Raw genomic sequence first — 21350 nt, 5'->3', positions numbered from 1 at the left:
CAGCAGCCTGCCAGTACCTAAAGGGTACCTTCCTACAGGAAGGATGGAGAAGGGCTGGTTACAAGGGCATGTAGTGATGGGACAAGGGGTAATGGGTTTAAGCTGAAGGAGGGTAGGTTTAGATTAGATACTAGGAAGAAGCTCTTCCCTGTGAGGGCGGTGAGGCCCTGGCACAGGCTGCTCAGAGAAGCTGTGGCTGCCCCCTCCCCGGCAGGGTTCAAGGCCAGGTTGGATGGGACTGTGGGCAACCTCATCTAGTGGAGGGCGTCCCTGCACGTGGCAGGGGGTTGGAACTAGATGGTCTTGGAGGTCCCTTCCAACCCAAACCATTTTGTGATTCTACAGTTTTATGCATTGCCAGTGAACTCTCTCTCAGCTCTGTAATTTTCTTTTTTTTCATTTATGACAGTTATTCTCACAGAAATGAAGGCTATTACAAAAATATTGGTGGTAAATCTTGTATTTTCCAGGGATAAAATACTTCTTATCAGTAGGAGAATATATGTTGCTGTTATCTGAAACAAGAGGTTGCCCTCTGTTTCCTTTGGTTCACAGGATCTTCCGTTGTCCTGATACACTCAAAGGGGCACATTCAGTCTGTAAGGAACCGGTTTCTTATGGTGCAAAAGTAGCTGAATCAGGATGCACTTGTTAAAGCTTACTACTTCAAATGTCAGAGGATAAAAATGGTGGGAAGAGCTCTTGGGTTGTGTTGGAGTAGTTGGCATCCTGGCCAAGATCAGTCTGGAGAGCGAGCTGTGACAGCACCATGCACCACCACCGTAAGAGCACCTGGCACTCCTGTGTGGCTGGCTGAGATTGCAGCCAGCTCAAGGGCAGGCTCCTTGATCTTACAGATGGCTAGTGATAATTTTGGCCAAATCATTTTGATTTCCTTTGATGTTGAGTATATGAAAGAATTTATAATATAGGCAAATCCCACTCAAAAGGGTAAGTGATGAAATACACTAAACACAAATCTGTGTTATAACCTAGCCTTAAATACAGGTTTAAAGGTAGACATTCTGATTAAAACTAAAAGCTCGTTATTTTACATTGTACAATTTTATTTGTAGCAATAAATCAAGGCACAATTTGTGGAAGGAAAAAAGTTACTTAACTGGCAGTATTTATTCCGTTAAGGTGAATAAAATGCAGCACGTAGTTCTGAGTTATGATAGCCGTGGAAAGGAGCCAAATCACTCTGCTAAAAATTAGTTTGCCAATAATTTTACAGAACGATGACAGCGTAGCTTCAAAAACAAATCCTTTATAGGGAAATGGGATGGCTGCATGACAGACCCTCTGAGCTATGAATTCTCCACAGCTCATGGACCAGGAACTGCTTTAACAATTAGTCTTTGGGGATTTTTTTTTCTTTCCAGAAGTTAGACAACTGAAAGGTCACGCTGTATCATTAACTGGACATAAGAATTGAAGGATTCTGAGTTTTAAGTGAGAAAGATTCCTGCTAATTTACTGCCTGGATCTGTTTGGGAGGCTTAACTATTCACTGCCCCTGTCTTTGAAGCTGGGGTGGGAATGAGGACTGTACCAGGATACTGCTAGCACTTTAGTAATAAGCCCTGGGTTGGTTTTTTACATGGCAGAAGGCATGCATGCCACATTTGTAACACACGTTAGAGAAGAGCTTGAAAGACACTCAGGGACTCTGTCTGAATGAAAATATGACTGATGAGCATAAAGACTGGGAAGTAACCCGACAGACTTTACCACAGTGCTGTATCTTCCTTTTTGCTTGAGTCTGTACTTCTGTGACTGCTATATTCACACAAGACCTTCCCATTTGGTATGCTAGTCATTTTTTCAAAACAACACTGAGAAAGGGGCATTTCATGCTCCTTCTTATTGGAAGAGGGCTCTTGTTGGAGACCTGCCTTGGTGCAGTACCTTCTGGGTGTGTTTTATCACCAGCTTGCTGAGCAGAACATCTCCGGGCCTCGCTGCAACAGACTGTAAGTAACAGGAACAAAGCAGCAATACTCATGAAGCCTCTAGTCTTGGTTACTTGTTTAGTAAAGCGTTGTGTGCTCTTAAACATGCTAAAAGGCTATCCAGATCTCCAGAGCTTTTCAGCAATGCACCATTTTTTAAGCTAATAATCTTTTCCAGCCATCTTAGAAGCTTTGCCAATTTGCTGAGCCTGGCTGGCAGAGGTCACTGGCTGCCTGAGGATGAAGCTGGTGATCACAGGCGTGCACAGTTCTGCTCTCAGACAGTGAGAGTTTAGAAATAAGATGAGCCGGTGCTGGTTGTATCTAAGTGTGCAGATGTCTGAGGAAGGTGTTTTCATCTCGTGTAAACATTGTTCTTATATTTTTGTTGTAGAAGATGATGTGTCAAATGTACAAATAATGTGTGCCTGGTGCCAGAAAGTTGGAATCAAGCGCTATTCCCTGAGTATGGGAAGTGAAGTGAAATGCTTCTGCAGCGAGAAGTGCTTTGCAGCTTGCCGAAGAGCATATTTCAAGAGAAACAAGGTAAGAGAAATAAGGAAAGATGTAACCTACATAGACATAGCTCTAATCAGGCCCAGCCTGAGTCTCATTTAGTATCTAATAGAAGCTCTTTTCTTTTGTTTTCTCTGTTTCACCTAGTCCCTCCACTTTCCATCCATATTGTCTGTTGGACTGTCAGCCCTTTACTAACCCTGTTTCTTCCAGTTTCCTTCAGCTCAATGTTTGGGTTTTATGAGAGTCAGGGAGTTCAAACACTAATAAGCAGTAGTGTAAGAGTCTCAGTTTGGCCTTAGAGTCTCAGGATACAACCAAGAGTTGGAATCATGAAAATAGAGTTGAGGAGGGTTGCTCAGTGTCACTAAGTCCCATGGTACTGGCTATTGGGGAAATGCTTTTACGGCCTAAGCCTGCATCCCATCACAGTAGCGGACATCGTCCACTGCTGATAGTGAGCTCCAGTTTCATTCTTTTAAAGTGTATCATTACTAAGAAATAAGCATTGCTGCAGAATTCAGAGACTATGCAGGTTTTGGGTTGGGGTAAGCAGTGTTAGAACATCTAGAGTAGCATGAAAACCCCTCCTACTCAATTTAAATTTAACTCGGTCTAAAATTAGAATGCAATCCTAATATTGAATGTCTACAAAAATTGCTGTAATCACTGAAGTACAGTGGCTGAAAATGCCCCCTAGGTTACTTCAGCAGCTGTTTCTGCAGCAGAATGTGCAATGTGTCATTTAAAGAAAAATAACGAAGGAACGCTCTAGCATTTTTAGTTGTTCAAAAAGTAACCATGTCCTTTTGGTGTTTAATAGTGGGAGTATTTGGGTAGCCATTATTGTCTCAGAAATATTTATTATTCATAAAACCCTTTACATTTTGGTTTTCTAAATGATGCCATTTTCTCTCATGCTAAAGAACATTCAAAGCCTGTCAAGGTCAAACTGAATTCAGGTCTCTAAATCTGGTCTTTTACATCTGTGGTATTTACAAATAAGTACATATGGATCCTAGATTCAGGATGCAGTGTTATAGCAAATTACCCTCCTTTATAAATTTGGGTCACGTCATCCTGCGCCCCCCACCCCCCAAAAAAAAAGGCAAAAAAATGCCTGAAGAATTAGGTTGCAAAAAATCAGTAGAGTGGAATTCTAGTGGCAGTCTTGGAGAATCAAGCTCGTAATGTCTACTGGAGCAGACAGGCAAGTTGGTCACGTGAGTCGTCTGCAAGGAGTGGTGTTTACATCTTCTTAATCTAGAAAAACTGTGGAGGAGGGAAATAAATGTTCTTTAGATGCTCCTAGTTTGAAAAGAAGCTCTCTTGGATGTATGTGTATGTGCACACATGCGGGTTTATGCACATCCAGTTCTGTGTGCCTTACCATGTGTAAGACACCCTGGGGTGACAAGATCCAGATGACCATCAGCAGATGCTCCTGTGACTTCCAGTCACAAATATACATGGGTAAGATAGTTCATAGTAATGGAGGCATTGTCAGTGATCCTAGTTAGGTGGTCCTGTGTGTCCAGCACTGATGAGTACCAGATAATTTGGGAAACCCTGGGGAGGCAGATGAAAGAAGTTGATGGTGGATTGTCCTTCATCTACAGCTTAAATCCTGAAACAGGAGGTTTAGATTCCTTACCAGATGAAAATAAATACATGTTAATATAGTGCATAGCTGTATTTCAACCTTCTAGTAACCCACGAGCATTAGGATTCAGTACTAGTTTATGGCCATGAATTCGGTCAGACAATATATGAAAAAATGTTCCTTTTTTGCTGACTTAAAATTTATTACCTTTGTGGGTTTTTTTTGGAGGCCTCCTTGTCCTTGTGTTACGAGAAAGGATAAATTAGAGCATCTCATTCCCTCTGGTTCACTTTCCTACACCTCTCTTAACCTCTTCTGGAAGCTAAAAGATGCTGAATATTTCCATTCAGAAAGCTCTCTGTATTCATTATTTGTATATATCTGAGTAACAGTAGGTGTTCCAAATCTTCTCATATACCATCATACCCCAGTGAAGTGTCCTGTTCTTCACTAAAGAGGTTGCAATTTAACATAATGTCATATGGGAGGACTTGTCAAAACATGACAAGGTAACACATACTTGATAATGTGTTGGTTGCTACCTGGCTAAACCATTGACTCAAATTTTCTTCCTCTTTGCACTCGTGGAACCTGGGATTGCCCAGGATCTGACCCAGAAGGGAAAATCGAGCTGCCCCTTGTACGTGTTTTTATGGTGTTAGATGATCTGAGGACAGAATATTTAGGAAATGCTGTTGTTAAGCTAAGCCAGGTACAGTAGAATTCAGGAGAACCTCATGCTTCTTATTTTGTGCTTCGCCTGTTTGGAATAGAGTGCAGTCTCCATGAGCAAGATCAAAGGAAAAGCCTGTGATAGTTTCAGATTTAACTGCTGACCTTTAACCTGTTATTACTGGTCCAACAGTGTACCTGTCTTCTCCATGAGACTAACACTCATTTATGTATTTGAGAAGTTATGCCACTCCACACTTTCTCGTTTTTCAAACAGAGAAGTGAAGTAGTCACGTTTCACCTGCCTTATGTATGTTTTAAACAGCGGATCTCCACAACAATATAGTGTTGTGTTACGTTAAATATGTACAGCTGCTGTATTTCTGGGAGCTGATAGAGCTCTGTGGTCACTTCAGTTAGGGCTTGAATTTCCTAATGGATCGTGTTAAGCAGTCTTCCCTCTCTCCCCTAGGTAAGAAGTGCTGTAATAAGCACTTGCTTAAAATGATAGGACTGCTCAAACAGTAAGGAATAAGTCATTGCTAATATCTCAAAATGGCACTAAGTAATGCTGCAAATTGCCCATCCCTGAATCCCAGTTGCTGTGTTCAGAATTAGGGTTTTTGTTGGCATCCTGATACCTGGCAGTCCTCTGCCATGTACTGGGCAAATGCATGCTGGAGCAGTGCAAGCCCACAGACTCCCAGCTGGGAGAAGGTTTATGAGACCACCTTAAAGTGCTCCCAGAGAGCAGCGAAAGTGCTCCAAAAATCCCCAGATTAGGTGAGCACTGACCACTCCCAACCTCTGACTCCTTCCCAGCCCTCCCCCGTGGTAGGTTTAGTAAGATCTTTGCTGGCCTCGGGAGTGTTGGAACCCAAGAGGTTTGGTCAGAGGTGCATGTCAGTCCTTCCTGCCCTTTGTCCCAGCGGGGTTGTGTCAGTTTGTGCTCCAGAAGCTGGAGCACCTTCTGCATCCTTACCTAGCCAGGATTGTCAGGGATCTTCACAGCCAGGGTGGGAAAGCTTTAAGGAAAAAGAATGGAAGCTTCACCCCACGTATCCTGCAGTCTTGACCGTTTCACATTATCTCTATTAGCGACCATGCCTTGCAAGAAGAGAAATACATGTATTTTGAAATTATAACGGGCCTCCACACAGAGTGTACTTTTACCTAAGTTACTAGAAATAAATGAAAGAAAAATTGGGGTTTTACCACTTTAGGCAGAGTCAAGTGTTCAGGCTGTATCCGATTTAGAAAAAAACCCTAAAAATACCACCACAATTCCCATGTAAAAATAACCCAAATCTGCATTCTTGATCCTGTTTGGTCTAGTATGCATAGTCAAATGCACATAATGAACTAGTCTATAATGATAACCTGTTGTGCATAATAATACCAATTAAAAGGAAGTGTTGTGGGAAAGGGGAGCATTTCGTACTAACGTTTGTAGCCGAAGCTGTAAGATTTGGTGCTGTTCCGATGCTCCCTTCCTTAGAGATTTGATTTTATAGGCCGACTAATATGAAGTTAAGTATCAAAGAGGTGCATAAGGGCGAAAAGCACTAGACCACCAAGTTTCAGAATATTAAATTTAAAGGGAACGATTGGATTTGTAATTGGATCCAGTGAGTTTGAAGCCTGAAAAGATTAATTTGGAAATTAAGTTTATTGACTCAATGAGTCAGAAAACAAATTTATTATGACCCAATAGCCAAACCTAGAATGAGGACTGAATTCATAGAGGTTATAGGCTCTCTTCACAGATATATTAAAGGATAATTTGCTTGATTTGACTAAGACATTGGAGATGAAGTGACTGCAAGGTTGTCAGCCACTTCAGGTATTTTATATTTGACCTTGTTCCTAGTTCACACTGCCTCCCAGTCAGGAAAAAAAGACGATAGATTTTTTTGTTTACAATGCAGTCAAATTTCATTTATACTAATAAACAAAAAGGCATCAGTCAGAAAGTAAAAGCAACAGGATGTTATAGCAGCACAAAGAAGTTAATGATGATGGCTCTTTTCTCTCCGTATGGGACAGTGATGGGCAGCTCTGTGTGTGAGTCGGTAGTGGGGTCAGGCACTGTGTTTTATGCTCCTTTATCTCACCTGTGTAAAAAGAATGAATGTGAACAGTCAAATGGAGCTGTAAGAAGTCGTATGCCTTTGTTTAGTCCCAAATTCTGTCGCATTAGAGAATTCCTTAAGTTTACAAATTCCAAATTACAATGAAGAGCACACAGCATCAGTACTCCTTAGCATGCCTTAGTACTCCTGCCTGAATAGGTTTTTGGTTAATTAACGTATATCGCTCTGTGATTAATATGGACATGTATATACAAACACATGCTTAAAACTGGGAGTAAACAGAAGCTATCATTCGCCAAAATTATTACCAAGGGTTGTCAGAGAAAGTTCTCTTGATTTCAAGCTTAATTGTGCAGCTTAACTGTGCATAAGAAGCATGTAACAATCTCCCTGCTAAGTCAATGAGTAATGGAAAAAAAAAAAACCCAAGAAGTTACTTTCTTCTTTCTTATGCACCTGCAAAATTTAATTTGTAAAATGATTGTCGTTCATGGAAATTTGGAGAATTGCTTAAAGCAGCTTGATGCAAATAATATTCCCTACCAAAAAAAAAAAAAAAAAGAGAAGAAAGCTTAGCTGGCTTAGCTGTTGCATCTGCTTTTAGAGTCCCCTTCTGTAATAAGTTTTGAAACACGTGGGGCTCTGAAATCCTGCTTCTCATAGAGTTTTAACTTGGATTAATGAGGTGTTCAGATAGGTCAGCATAGAGCAGGTGTCCTGTGTGGTTGTCATGAAATCATCCTTGGTTCTGTGGAGCTGTCGATAAATGGGGTTTTAGAAGTTGTTCACAACGTGGCTGCTTCTGCTGTGGGATTGGGTGGAACGTGCCTGTGTGTGTTTACGTGCTTCCGTGTCCATGCGTGTGTCTGTGCGCATCCGCGTGTGCGCGGACATGTATCTGCCGCAGGAACCAGTTAATAAGGTTTCTTGCAAATGCTGGAAGGTGGAAGGGGAAAAGATGACAAACATCTCCATAGCTGTGATTGCTGTGTTGAGATATAAATGAGTGCTGATGAGAGAATGCAGATGAGACGCTGAGTTGGCAGAGGAAATAGTTCAAGCGTGGGGCACAGTTGTGAACTTCTTTGAGAAGCTATCTGGAGAAGGAGAGGGAAGGAAAATATCCTCCCTCAGAGGATGCTTTTAGACTTTGTGGAGGGTAGAAGGCCACAGACAGTGACCAAGAATCTCTAACGTATACTGAGATAGAAAACAAATCCTGAGTTGTGAAAGAGATGGGTGTCATCGTTGTCTAGCTGCCATCAGATGGCCTTTTTACTTCATAGAATCATAGACTCCTAGAATGGTTTGGGTTGGAAGGGACCTTACAGGTCATCTTGTCCTTGCCCATAGCAGGGGGGTTGGAACATCTCCCACTAGACCAGGTTGCCCAAAGCCCTGTCCAGCCTGGCCTTGAACACTTGACTAGACACTACTTACTGGACACTAAATCTAGAAATCTCATAAAACTCCCTCCCCAAACCAAAGCTGGGAATTTCATGATTAGAAGAGGCAAATGAAGTTCCAAATTAACCAACTAAGACAATCAGTCAGAATATCTCACTGCTCACCCACAGCAAAGCAAAATGTATTAACACGGCTAACGATGAAATGCATCAGCACCTGACTGATGCCACCAATGACTTAATGAAGGGATCTGGCAAACCCAGCGTGCTTGTCAGTTTGCAAACTCAGTGGACATTTTTACTGTCCATCTGCTGCCATTTAATACTATAAATTTGAATCAAATTCCCATTGTCTGAATTACTAGCAGGTATCCAATCCAATTAAAAGGCGTGTTCACTTTTAATTTTAACCACCATGTCATATTACATCAGTCGTGTTGCATTCTGGCTACTTCGGTTATATCAAGATGAATATGCTAATTACATGACAGTACGCCGCTTGCACAGCGGGCGCTTGATAAAAACAAAGCGACCAGTTTACACAACGCGTCCTCCTATCAGCTCTGGACAGCTTCAGCAATTGCAACTCTCCCTGCCAGAAGTAGGCTTAGTTTACATGCAAGTGTAACAACAAAACACCACTTAACTGCATTAGGACTTGACTAGAAATGCTTTTAAGAGTTTCTCCTGCTAGGTGTGTGCAGTTTAGACCAGTGATTTGGATTTAAATAGATGTTATGACAATGTGATACTGGAGATGTGAGAGAACTTGCTGCCTACCAGAGTGACTGAGGAAGAAAGATGGCTGGTAGCTATTTTTCTGGAGGCTACCAAGGTGCTTTACTGAAGCCTTAACTCACTTAGGATGAATTATTGAAGGGAGGAGGGAGATACTTGGGGAGCAACAGACATTTTGCTCCATTAAAAGGTTTGGCAAGGTAGACTTTGTGGTCCGTATCCAGGACATTTTTACATCACCAGGGGATTTTTGATTAAAGTTTAGATGCATGACAACGATGCATTCAGAAAATGAGTGGATATAATACATACAACTGCTTACTTTACCTCTGAACCCATTTGGCTCCAACTGGTGTGAGCTAGACAATCACTCAAAAAAAATATTGCTCTCCTCTAAGTTCCATGTGTCGGTTCAGGTTACCTTAGATTAGACCACATTGCCTTGGCCTCCTATGAAATTAGGCACCTTCCAGCTTTGTTTGCACGTGACCAACGCAGAATGAGCATCAAGAACAGTGTTTATTCCGATGAAATCTTATGGTAGATCTCCAAAGTTAATCTAATTTGCACTGATTATATTTGGTGCCACTTTTCCCTTTCCTAACGAACACATCAATCATTAATACTAATAAGAGCTGGGCAAATAATGAAATGCATATTAAATAATATGTTTGTTCAAAAATATCATGACATTTGAATAAATTATTGCCTTAATGCATCTGTTCACTTATCAGTCAGCTCATTAACTTAGGGAAATATTGAAAAAGGAGCTTGAGAATTCTTTTCACTCTATATATTTTTATTTAAAAAACAAAATTAAGCAAATATGTTTTTCAAAAATATGTTTGGATTGAGAACTAAGTTGTGAATGACACCCCTCATGCACACTTCTGAAAGGACGTATGGATTATTACAATTAACTGTGCAGTTTAACGGGGTGAAATTCTGCCCAGGCAGGGGACCTCGGTGGGCAGCAGTAGAAAACCTGAGAGGCCCAGCTGAAGGTGTGAGGTCATTTTCTAGTCCTGAAGTTTCTCAGAAGGACATGTTGCTGTCACACTTTGCTAGTGGTGAAGTAATTTGTGCAGGTGAGGCAGTAGTTCAGCAGAGTCATGGCATTTCTTGTCAGCCAGCGGTCTGTATTTACTTACTCTCATCCTCCTCCAAAGCTGTGACTTCCCTCTCCATCACACACAGGAATCTCTGGACAAATTCAAGGATGAAACTGAGTCAGGCTGAGGGAGTAAATCACATCGTATATCTTATGGCCCCTTCTGGGTAGGAAAGTTTCATCTCTTTCAGGTTTGTTTGCAAACATTTCCTGGTTTATGGGAAGACTGAAGAAACCCTGACACACATCAACCTTGAATTTAGTCCAAATGAGGCTAGAAGAGGCCAAATGGATGTACCTTATAAGCTGCCAGATGAACAGGAAAATCTACGATCGGGAAGTGTTAGTTAAAGTCAGCTTCTCGCTGTATATCAAGCTGTGCTCCACGTGCCAGTGTCGAACTTGCTGGAAGGACGAGGTGGGTTTTATAGGGCAAAAGTCTGAAAATGTCAAAAATCTTTCCTGTAGAAATTCTTTTCCACAGCAATAAAAGACAGTTTGCTGGCCAGCTAAGTTCAGTGCTCTGTCAAAACCCCCAAGCACAGACAACTCAGCCCTTTGGATTTGAATTGGGCTGAAAGCAAACACATGTTCCAAGTTGTCAGCCTCGATGCAATTTTGTATCTAAAGTAAATGTACTCATCTGTTTAATAATTTTTGGAAAGAGTCGTAAAGTGTCTGGTGGCGTTGGGGGTGGGAGGGGCGTGTGTGTGCATGCACGAGTGGCCTCAGATGGTTTTGGTTTGTTTAATCTCCTGCCTAAGAAGCAGGAGGCCAGACTCTGCCTCCATTGCACGGAGGGGCTGGTGGAAGGTGCTCGGGCAGGAGGTGTGGTTCCATTGCTGTCCATTTACTTTAAAAGCAGAGCAGAGTGTCTTTCTGGCTGTTATCTGGGTTTTACAAAGGGAAGGATCTTCAGCGGGGTATGTGTCACAATTTTGCATGGCTGGGTCCTGGTGGAGAAGGGAGGGCTGCAGGGGATGCTTCAGCCAGGGCTAAACCACCACAGTATGGTAGCCCAGCACAGCTTTACTGAGGAGTAGTGTGTGAGACCACCAAGGACTCAGCTTCCTCATTAGCACTGTCCAAATGCAGTAATTTCCCCCTTATCACATAGATGGATACAGTGGTGCTGTGTCCCGTGTGTCTGTGACCATTCCCTCTCCTGAAATTTGGACTATCAAATCAAAGGGGAGACCCGTTGCATTAGAAATCAAAGAGCAAACCAGTCTCAATTAGTCTTATTATTTTTAATTTAGCCCCCAGGCTTTCCCAGTTGCAGTGCACAGTGCTACTAAATCAGGTGGAAGATTAGAACTAAATGTAAGTCTTAAAAGCTTAATTGAGACATTTAGACAGAACATTGACATTTAGATATTTATGAGGAGGTAGGTTTGAATAATTTCATGGTGTAGAAGTAATAATGGTCAGCTTTGGCCGTTGTCAAATGGTTTAGAGCAATTTATCAATAGCAGTGCCTTGATAAGGTGGCTCCCCATTGAGGTTCTTCTAATGCATGAACATTAAAAGAACAGGTGACCTTACTCCTAACTTCTGTGTTGGAAGACGGTAACTTTACCCTGGAGAAAGGAAGAACCTGGAACTCTGAAAGAGAAGGCTCTAAAATACCAAGGAAAAGGGTTAACCAGGAGAAAGTTTAAAAAAAAAAGGGGGGGGGGGGGGAAGAAGAAAGAAGCAGCATTGAATCACTCTGGAGGCTATTTAAGAACACCATATTAGATGCACAGATGGTACGTATACCTCTGAGCAAGGAAAAAGTAGAAAGGGGAGAGTAAATCTGGCATAGTTAAGTGGAGAAGTGCATAAGCTTAAGGGGACACTGTCAACTTAAAAATCACACTTTTATTGGAAAATTTGTTACCTACCACTGTTACAAACAACACCTATGATTACTGTAACTGAAAGATGAGACAAAAACCCCCTCTGCTTTTTGGTGTGCTACCTTTGGGCGTGATCCAAATTGCCTTGGCATCAAACGGCTGATGTCCCATTGCTTGTTGTGAGCCCTGGACCGTATCTCTGCATATTTGCCTATACGTTGTATATGGCCAGCTCCATTATTTCACATGTGGTCTGTTTTCTTACTGTTTCTGTGGATTTTTGTACAGCAAGAGAGGAAAATAACATTTTTTTTTCTAGATGAGAAGTGTGGTTGTTAAACTATGCAAATGGCCAGTGTACACTTGTCCCAGAAATACTTGTACCAGGCACACTTGCACCAGAAATAGCAAAGGTTTCACTTTTTTTAAAGACAAAACTCATCCTTTGAAATACTTGAAAGAGTCATCAAGTCAGTTATAACCAAGGGTCCCTGGGATGAAGTGCAGGAATAAAAGGACAAGGCACTATAGAAAGTATGGGAAAAGTGACTCTGCAGAAAATAAGAAGCCACCTGTAAGACCCCATGGCCGCAGGGCACCCAGCTGTGACTCCGGCCCCTTTGGAAAAAGCAGAATAGCAGAAAAAATTAAATTACATTTTCTGCGTCCATCTTCAGTGCAGAGGATGATGAGGAAATTCCTGTTCCAAGGACACTTTTCACAGGAAATCAGAGTGTGGCCTTACAACAGAAATTGAAGTCTCTTAGGAGGAAGTTATGGAGCAACTTCAGCAACTCGAGAGCAGTAAATCACCAGGAGCAGATGGTACTCAGCCGAGTGTTCCTAAGGAAATAAAAGTGTGAAGCAGCAGAGATATTGACAAGGATCTGCAATATATCATTAAAACCAGCAACTGTTCCTGAAAATTTGGAAGTCATTTGTATGGTGCTTAGGAAAAAAAAAAAATAGGAGAGAAGGTTGCTTTCTTTTAAAGCACAAGAAGTGAAGCTGAGAGTTCCTAAGTAATTTTTATTTAAATTTACTTACCAGCAGAATAAAGTAACTTTCAGTTAGGCATGACCTGGCAGGTTATAACATTGTGAAGAACAGCTGGGATGTAATTGTTATACATAACAGCTTTTAGACAAAGATATTTAGGTGAACGTAGTTTATTTGGACTCAGGATCATGTTTGCTGCATCAAGTTGTTTATTTTTGATGTGTTATTTGATGTCTAGGGGTAGATTGATGCCCTCCATGGAAACAATGAGCGCATTTTGGCACAGCAGTGTACTGAAGTCCTCATTTTCATATTAAGTTGGACATTTAAATAAGAAACTGATTGCATTCCAAAGGACCTGTGTTTACTGCCAACACAAAAATTACTTTATAATGCTGAGGAATGTTTTTCTATGTGCTACAAAAAGTTTTTTAATTCAATTTGCTACAGAAAAATTAATTGTTTTTAGAAAAAAAGTTTAACTGTTCAACAAAAAGCAGATATTTAGTCACACAAACCCACTCAACCAAATCCCCATTTTCTGCAGTTATACCATTGGGTGAGGAGCAACAGAGGAGTACAGAGGTTCTGCCAAGCAAACACAGCTAGTGTGTACACACACACACATATGGAAATCAGCTAAGGGAGGGAAATTAGAAGTTGTAATGGATTTGGAATTTAGTAAAGCACTTGAAATAGCATCTCATGAAACTTTACCCTCAGATTAATTCAAATTACTTTGGATATGAACACTGTCAAGTGGCCTGAAAACGGGCTCAAGGAACAAAGTAAAGCATGGTGATAAAGAGCAGCATATCAGGTTGTGGATAGAGACGTGCCAGAGGGACTTTCGTGAGGTTGGTCTTGTTTCATATTTCATTAATGATCTCCAGGAAAGAACAGAGAGCAAGTTCACAAGCTCGGCAGATGATACTAAACTAGGAGGACTTGTGGGTATCAGGCAGGACAGAAAATAATTCTCTGGAGGAATTAGAAATACCTAAACAACCCTGGCTAAATTACTTGTACTTTGACAAAGGCAAGTTACTGCGTCTAGGAGAAAAAAAACCCAGAACAGCAACACACCCTGAAAAAAAATCTCTCAGTGGAATGAATGAAGCTGGGCAAGAGGCTGAAGCTGAGGACAGGTGAGGGTATTAAGTTGGACTGTGCAGAGGTAATGGTAGATAAATGGCTGCAACTAGGTTTTGGACCGTGGGGGTGTTGAGGATAGGTGGGTGACTGCTGAAATATGTATAGAACAAGGAGTGGCAAGATTTGGAGGGAGTTTGGACAGACAGCATTGAGGGATGATGCATTAGGGAATATGAAGGTGTTCAGCCTGTGGGGAAGGCTGGAAAGAAGTTCTTATATTGCAGTTCCAATGCATAATACTTTGATGTGTTAGCACTTGGAACTGTGGCCTGAAACGGGCTGCTTTGCCTGGGACATACTAAGCTGGAACGAGCAAACACTGCTGGCACTGGCAGAGGGAACGCATACACCGTCTCCTCTGTGTTTTCTGTCTCCGACTTCTGCAGAAAGGAAAGGGTAGCACGCTCAAATGTCGCAGGCAGTATTACTTCCCAAAATTACACTGCCCATTTTTAGACTGAACTATCACAAATAGTAGTTAAAGGCCTGAGCCACAAGCCACTTAAATAAACAGGAGCGCTCTGTCTGGGGTGGGAATTGAACCGTGTCTTACATTAAATAGTATAGTTGCAAAGGTTTGATAAAACTGATGATTATTAGTAAAATGTATAGCTAAGCCAAGTAGAAGAGCAACGGCAAGCAAACTGCATTCATCAGAGATATTGCCTGCCAGTGTAAGCCCCAGATGCATCCCATAACTGCCTAGACTATAGGATATTTTTCACTCCTTCAGGTATTGGCTATTGTCAGCTGCAATTTGCCAGATGAGGTGAACAAATGGGCTGATCACTATGGCGAGACCCATCTTCCTAATCAGAGTGGTTGCGCTGATGGCATAGCAAGCGTGAAGGGCTCCGTGACATAATCCAAATCTAAACTGACGCGTCCCATTTGCTCGGCCAAACACTTAACTGGTGTAAGCAGGCATAGCTTTATTAAAATCACTGGGGCAGCTTACATCAGCTGTGGTTTTGGCCCAGTGTAGGGATTGTAATAGCTCCGTTTCGCTCTCGCTGGGTCTGGAGAAGCAATTGGTTTTCTGGAGTGTCACTGGAAAGTTTCTTCTATTATTATCATTAGAATGAAAATGTTTCGTCTCCCTTGCAGTCGTGCTCAAATCTTTCATAAAATTTTGCAGCGTTCACAATGCAGCTATCAGTGTCACCACACTGTTCCTTTGAAGCATTATGAAAATGTCAGTATTTTCTAATATTTACTGTTGATGCAGATACGGAAAGCGTAGAAGGCTTTTTACAAGAAGACGGAAGCAATATGTGAGGTTGTGTTGAATCTCACTTAGTAAGGGCTATTTTTAAAGAAGTGTCATGTAGTACTCTAACTGACTGTATCTGGACATTTCAGCATAGAATGTAACGTGCAACAATTTCGCTTTGCCTGACTTTTCCAAAGAGCACAGCTAGAGATATTAGAGCATGCGGCATAATTTCTGAGATGGTTCCTAAAGGAAGCTGGTGGCAAATGTGGCTATTTTGAGCTTTTTGCTTCTTCACCCTTGAACTCAGGTTTGAAAAGTCACTGTAAATTGCAGAACAGAATATGCAGTAAGGTACCGACCACTAGTTTTGAAACAAATGAGGTATTTTGGTCCGGCGGATATTAGGGACAGCGTTTCCACTGGTGTCAGTAGGATGAGAACTGAAGCCCAAGCTACAAGCCAGTGGTGGCATTTCAGTGGGAAAAATGAGGAGTTAGATATTTGTCTGTGTGCTTCATGATCCTACAACTAGCACTTCTTGCTGGTAAAGCTCCGTAAGGTGTTTTAAATCTAACCTAATTTATATTAAATAAAACAAAGCCCAAGTCTGCCACGCCTAGGCTGGATAGCTCTTTATTCACCAGTAGCCCTGGCCAGGGAGGTAATGCACGTTTTTCCTCCTTCACCATTCTGCCTTATCTTTTCCCTTGCTTTATTAAGTGGAACCTTTCTAGCATTCGCAACACAGCTGCCACACTTTTAACCTCTCTCTGGCTATGTCTTCCTACATTTCCTCACCTATACCTGCATTTTCACTGGCGAGGTTAGGAGAAGGTATGGCATTTACTGTCCCGTGTTACGTTCTGTATTTGCGTCATGTCTTGTGTTGTCTTATGGATGTTTTCTTAGGTTGGGGTTTTTTTTGGTGAAAAGTACTGGGGAAATTCTGGGTTTGTTTTTTCTCTGTGCCCTTACTGGGGCTTAACTTACCACCCCATTAAGCATTGATTTCTTATGTGCAATTGTGATTCCTGGAATGCAGGTTGCTATTATTAATCATCTTTCCATCCGCACTGTTACATTAACCACCTGAGGAGACGCGGGTGTAAGTTTGGATCCAGCAGGATGACAACTTGTTTGCGGTGATCCGAAATTCAACCCGCGGAGCACGGAATGACTTTTACAAGTCGTTTCCATGTTTGCCAATCTTGGAGGCGGCTCTGTGCCATTTTGCAGTGCTCCATGCTAATTGTGACCCTTGCGGATTTAGGGATTTTCATGAATAATGCAAGAGATGCAGGAGCAGTTGGAAAAAAACAGCTTCGCACGTCGCCCGTGTCAGGGCTCCGTAATGGATTTACCCTCAGAGGCAGCCACCGCTAAGGAGACATTCTGGTTTCCGGGGCCTCACACTGCGCACGCAGGAGTCATTTCAGTTTTGCACGCGCGGCGCTCTCGCTGCTCTCCCTTTGTCTCCAGACAGCGCGTGCTCTGCCGCGTACATGTGCCTTCGCATATCCCTACAGGAAATCTCCTTTCACGCCCAAGAGGAAGAAAGTCTAGCAGGTTTTCTGCGAATAAGCGTATTCCTTTCGGGAAGCGTGCTTGCGGAGGAGCGGAGAGGACAGTGCAGCTGTAAACATTGTGCTCGGAGATAATCAGCACCCCAGCAGGAGCACCTTCCCCGCACAGCTGTACAATTCCCTCTGCTCTCTAGAAGGCACTGCACCCTACGTGCAGTTTCCAAGCTACATTTAACACAATTGCCCATCAGCACTTAGGAAGCAGTTACCACAGAAACCCAGCAGAGACCAATTAGTCACATGATTAAATTAATTAAAATAACCCAGGGTATCTGCCATCTTGCTTCTTTCTGCTACACATAGCGCGTGACCCAGGCGGAGCTGTAATTGGGTAGCATTATTGTGCCTTTTAATCCTAGAATCATCTTCATACTGTACTGGAGGTGGTCTTTGATTTTTTTTTTTCCCTTTTCCACCAGTCTGCGTAAAGCCCATCCCAGAGATCTGTGTTATTCCCTTGTCACAGAGATGCATTATTCCTTCTCTGGAGATCTGTGTTATTGCACAAAAACATTCTCCAGCCCCTTCAATAAGCCAAGTAGTATCAAATTTACAAAACATCAGATTTAACAACAGCGAGATTTGTTATGTTTGGGATAAGAGGATTTGGAAACATTTTCAATTGCACAGCTAAGACTTTTGGAGGTCTTTAATGACAGCTCTAACAATACTTGCCAGAGAGAGCTCTGTAATATGTATTAGCACTTGACCTGAGAATTGTAAAGCAGTAAGAAAAGAGTGTATGTTGTGTCTTCATTTCCCCAGTAATACTGTTACTGCAGTGGGGCGCTTTTAAGTGGAACAAGCTGTCTGCCTGGTAAGGCTGCTTCCTGGGAAAGGCAGGCAGTTTGGTTGCCTCGCTCGTTCTTGAAACCCAGAAATGCACAGTCATATTCTAACTTAGTAAATCGGTCCTTTGTCCTTGGTCCTTTGCCTGCCCGGATAATGGCATCCCCTGAACATCCATGTCAACTAAGGTTTTCTTCTGTTATGTCAGTGTCACACTTCTGCACGCACACAAATCATCTCTACCTGAAACGGCATAAAACACGGAACATTGCAATTTCCATCTCATCAAAGATTTGCTGGTGACTGCTCTGAAGTTACCTTGATCCGTGGCACCAAAGGAAAAAAAGAAAAAGAATTAATACTATTTCTGGCCCCAGAGTACAGAGCAGCTTGCCTCTCCAAAGCAGATTCCATACAAACAGACTCGACAAAATAGCATGCATAAATTACACAGCTCTGATGCATTAATTCGTGCCTAACAGAGCAAGTGGCAACAACACTACATATACAATGGATGGGTATAAGATGGAAGAAATGAAGTCTGTGGGTTAATGTATAAATAATCAACTGTTAGGGAATTTGCAAATATTATGGAAGAAAGCTAGCAGGTTTTGTGTGTGCTGTAGTGCTGAAGCGCCGTGCACAAACACATTTGTGAGGCTTAACTGGTCCTGACTGGCCCGTCAGGAAGGATGTGCGTGTTTGGCAGTGCTGAAGCACAGATGCTCCGATACGAGATCGGGTCTAGTCATGCAATGAGGTCTCTGTCCAGCGCAGCCGGGCCGGTGACAAAAGTGAGCCTCTGCTAAGTCACAGCGTGTCTCCCGAGGTGAAGTAAGCCTTGTGCCCAGGTATACCCTGGCCTGTGATTTTACAGAAACTATCCCCCACTGACCGACATCACCTGCATCCAGGACGTGTGCAGGCACACGCGAATTCCCAGGCATCAATTAGAACAGTGCTCGGAGTGTTTCCATTTTGTTCATGTTTTACTTGTGAATTGTCATGGGTGCTGCAGCGTGAGTAACACCCGCTGGAAGAGAGCCTCTCCTGTAATGTTTGGTCTTGCTATCTTTGCGATAAGCAGCAATGAGAACACGGAGAAAGAAGTTCTCCATGGGATCACCCAGTTTTACAGGGTAGCAGTCCCATAGAAATTGGTGGAATTATGTTTCTGTAAAGTAGGGGAAAATCTGGTTTGAAGATTGTAGATGCAGTAGCCACATGCTGTTGTTTCCAGAATTAAAAAAATGTCCCATATACTTGTGAAAAGAATCACAAGAAGGATGCTTTTTCTTTCATATTTAAAGTGTTTCATGAACAAACCTGCCTACTAAGGTCTCAAAGCTTTTCTTCCTTTATAACTGAGGAGGTAAAAAGCTTTTTTTTTTTCCAGACTAGAGCAATGAAAAGTTTTGACTACTGTTTCATGACTTACTACATAAAATAAACGTGGCTGAAAGCAAAGGACAGACTTTTCCGTAGCAGCCAAACTGACAGCAAAGGCTGAGGTGGCTGTATTGAGGTTTCCAGTATAAATAGGAAGGGAGGGGTTTTGCTTTGATGTACAGGGGCTCTGTGTTCTTAATACAAGTTTCCTTGTACAGGTTTCTGGCTTTTCCCAGGGAACAGACAGGCCCCTTCAGCTGAGTGTTATGGAGGAGCAAATGGTGATGGAAAATCTGGGTCCCTCTTCCCATCGTTGGGCTGGAATTCATAAATGAGAAAACAGGGACTGAAGTGGGTCGGTACATACATCTGCACTGTATCTGCATTTGAGAGAGAGATGTGCTGACCTCTTCCCAAAGCAAGGGACAGAGCAGTCCTGTGGGCACTGATCTCCTTGCCCAGGTGGTCAAGGGGGTTCATAGGGGCACTTCTGCAATGTGGTCACTGAGTTGCTGCTGGGATGGACTCTCCGGGTGCACACACAGATTAGAGGTAGGGATTACAGAAAAAGAGAAGTACTGGGGAGTAAAGAACATAATGTTTCAGATGTGGAGGTCTTGGGCAGTGGGGGGTTTGCAAAGGATTTCAGTGGGATTCTAGGCTTCCTTTATTATAAGGTGAATAAATTATATTTGCCCTCCTTGGAAAAAGAAAAAGGGAGGATATAAAAGGAAACTTGATAAAGTGCAAGCAATTTTGAAATAACTGTCGTGAATGAATGTTATAAATGCACAGCATGCCAGAATCAATGAAAGCTAATCAAGATAGCAAAAGAATTTTGGTGGAATATTTTCTGCTCACCACAACAGCCAAAGCAAAGAGTAAGGAGACGTATCACAACATTTTGGTTTTTCCTAGGTGTTGTGAACACCAAATCTCTCAGGAACTGTGATGGGACTTCTTACTACAAGGAGGACATTGAGGTCCTCCAGTGTGCCCAGAGAAGGGCAACCAGGCTGATGAAGGGGCTAGAGGTAAAATTACGAGGAGCAGCTGAGGGAGCTGGAGATGTTTAATCTTGAGAAGAGGAGGTTGAGGGGAGACCTTATCTCCACCTGTTATTACCTGAAAGGAGGCTGTAGAGAGGTGGGCAATGGTCTCTTCAGCCAGGTGACAGGAGATAGGACAAGGGGAAATGGCACGAAGCTGCACCAGGGCAGGTTCAGATTAGATGTTAGGGAAAAATTTTTGACTAAAAGAGTTGTCGGGGCCTGGAACAGGCTGCCCAGGGAGGGGCTTGAGTCATCATCCCTGGACGTGTTTAAAAAAAGGGATATGGTTTAGCATAGGATGGGAACAGTTGGACTTGATGATCTTAAAGGTCTTTTCCAACCTTGTGATTCTGTGATTTACAGATAGACATCCACATCTGTGAGAGTCAGATTGCCTTCAGCCCATTCATAGGCGGGCTGAAGTCAGTAGGAAGCCTGAGCTGAGTGGCAGTGAAGTGATTAGTGTTTGGCTCACATGATTTTAAACAAGAGGAATGGATAAAGCATGTACTTCTGAATCATTTATGTATGATATTTTTGTGTGGTAGAGGACACATAAGATAGTCTTCAGGCCTAAGTAAATAGTCTGATCCATCACAGGAGAAGGGATGCCGATGAAAGAGAAATGCAATATCCCCTCAGCATCAGGGAGAAGGTAATACAGGTGAGAGGAGGATGGCTCCTTTTTTGCAAAAAGTCACTACTGCTAGTTCAGGAAAGGGCTGGTGAACCTACTGCAGCCTGATATCCTGGATTCATCCGAGCCTAATCTCTCCACTCATACGTATTCCTAAAATGGCTCTGACATAGAAGTAGTTAGGGCAGAAATAACCTCCTGGAGGCCATCCAGGCATTTCCCTGCACTGCAGGAGGGTTTGTTTAATTTAATCCTAGTCTGTCCTCATGGCATTACTAGACAAAAGCGTGTAACAGATAGTCTGAGAGATGGTAAGGAGTTACTCTCTCTTTTGATGTATTTCAGTAGTTTTCCTCAACTCCTTGAAGTCCAGAAAGTTTAACAGAGTAAGTAAAAGTTCACAACCAAGTATCTCAGCTTGTATGTAATGTTAACTGCGTAAGATACAGAATTGGATTCCGGTCATTCTCATCAGTTTGTCTGGAGTGATTTTTAATAGATTAACCATGTATTTTGGAACAGCTGTATTCCCAAGTAGGCCATTGCTTTAGGCCTCCAAGTATGAAGGACGTTGCTGTTGTTCTTGTTTAGAAAC

General features: G+C 42.4%; 1 protein-coding gene across 1 annotated transcript in view; it reads left to right on the top strand.

Moving 5' to 3' along the window:
- Nucleotides 1-21350, top strand: part of SOBP (sine oculis binding protein homolog) — a 116536-nt gene that overhangs the window by 22294 nt on the left and 72892 nt on the right. Inside the window, exon 4 of the mRNA XM_084261548.1 lies at nt 2350-2501. Within this exon, the coding sequence (XP_084117674.1) occupies nt 2350-2501 (152 nt within the window). The remainder of the gene's footprint in view (nt 1-2349; nt 2502-21350) is intronic.

Source organism: Gallinula chloropus (assembly GCF_964237585.1).
Source record: "Gallinula chloropus genome assembly, chromosome: 3".
Classification (NCBI taxonomy): Eukaryota; Metazoa; Chordata; class Aves; order Gruiformes; family Rallidae; genus Gallinula; species Gallinula chloropus.
The sequence above is the reverse complement of the archived record's forward strand: the minus strand, read 5'-3'. Positions and strand labels throughout refer to the sequence as shown.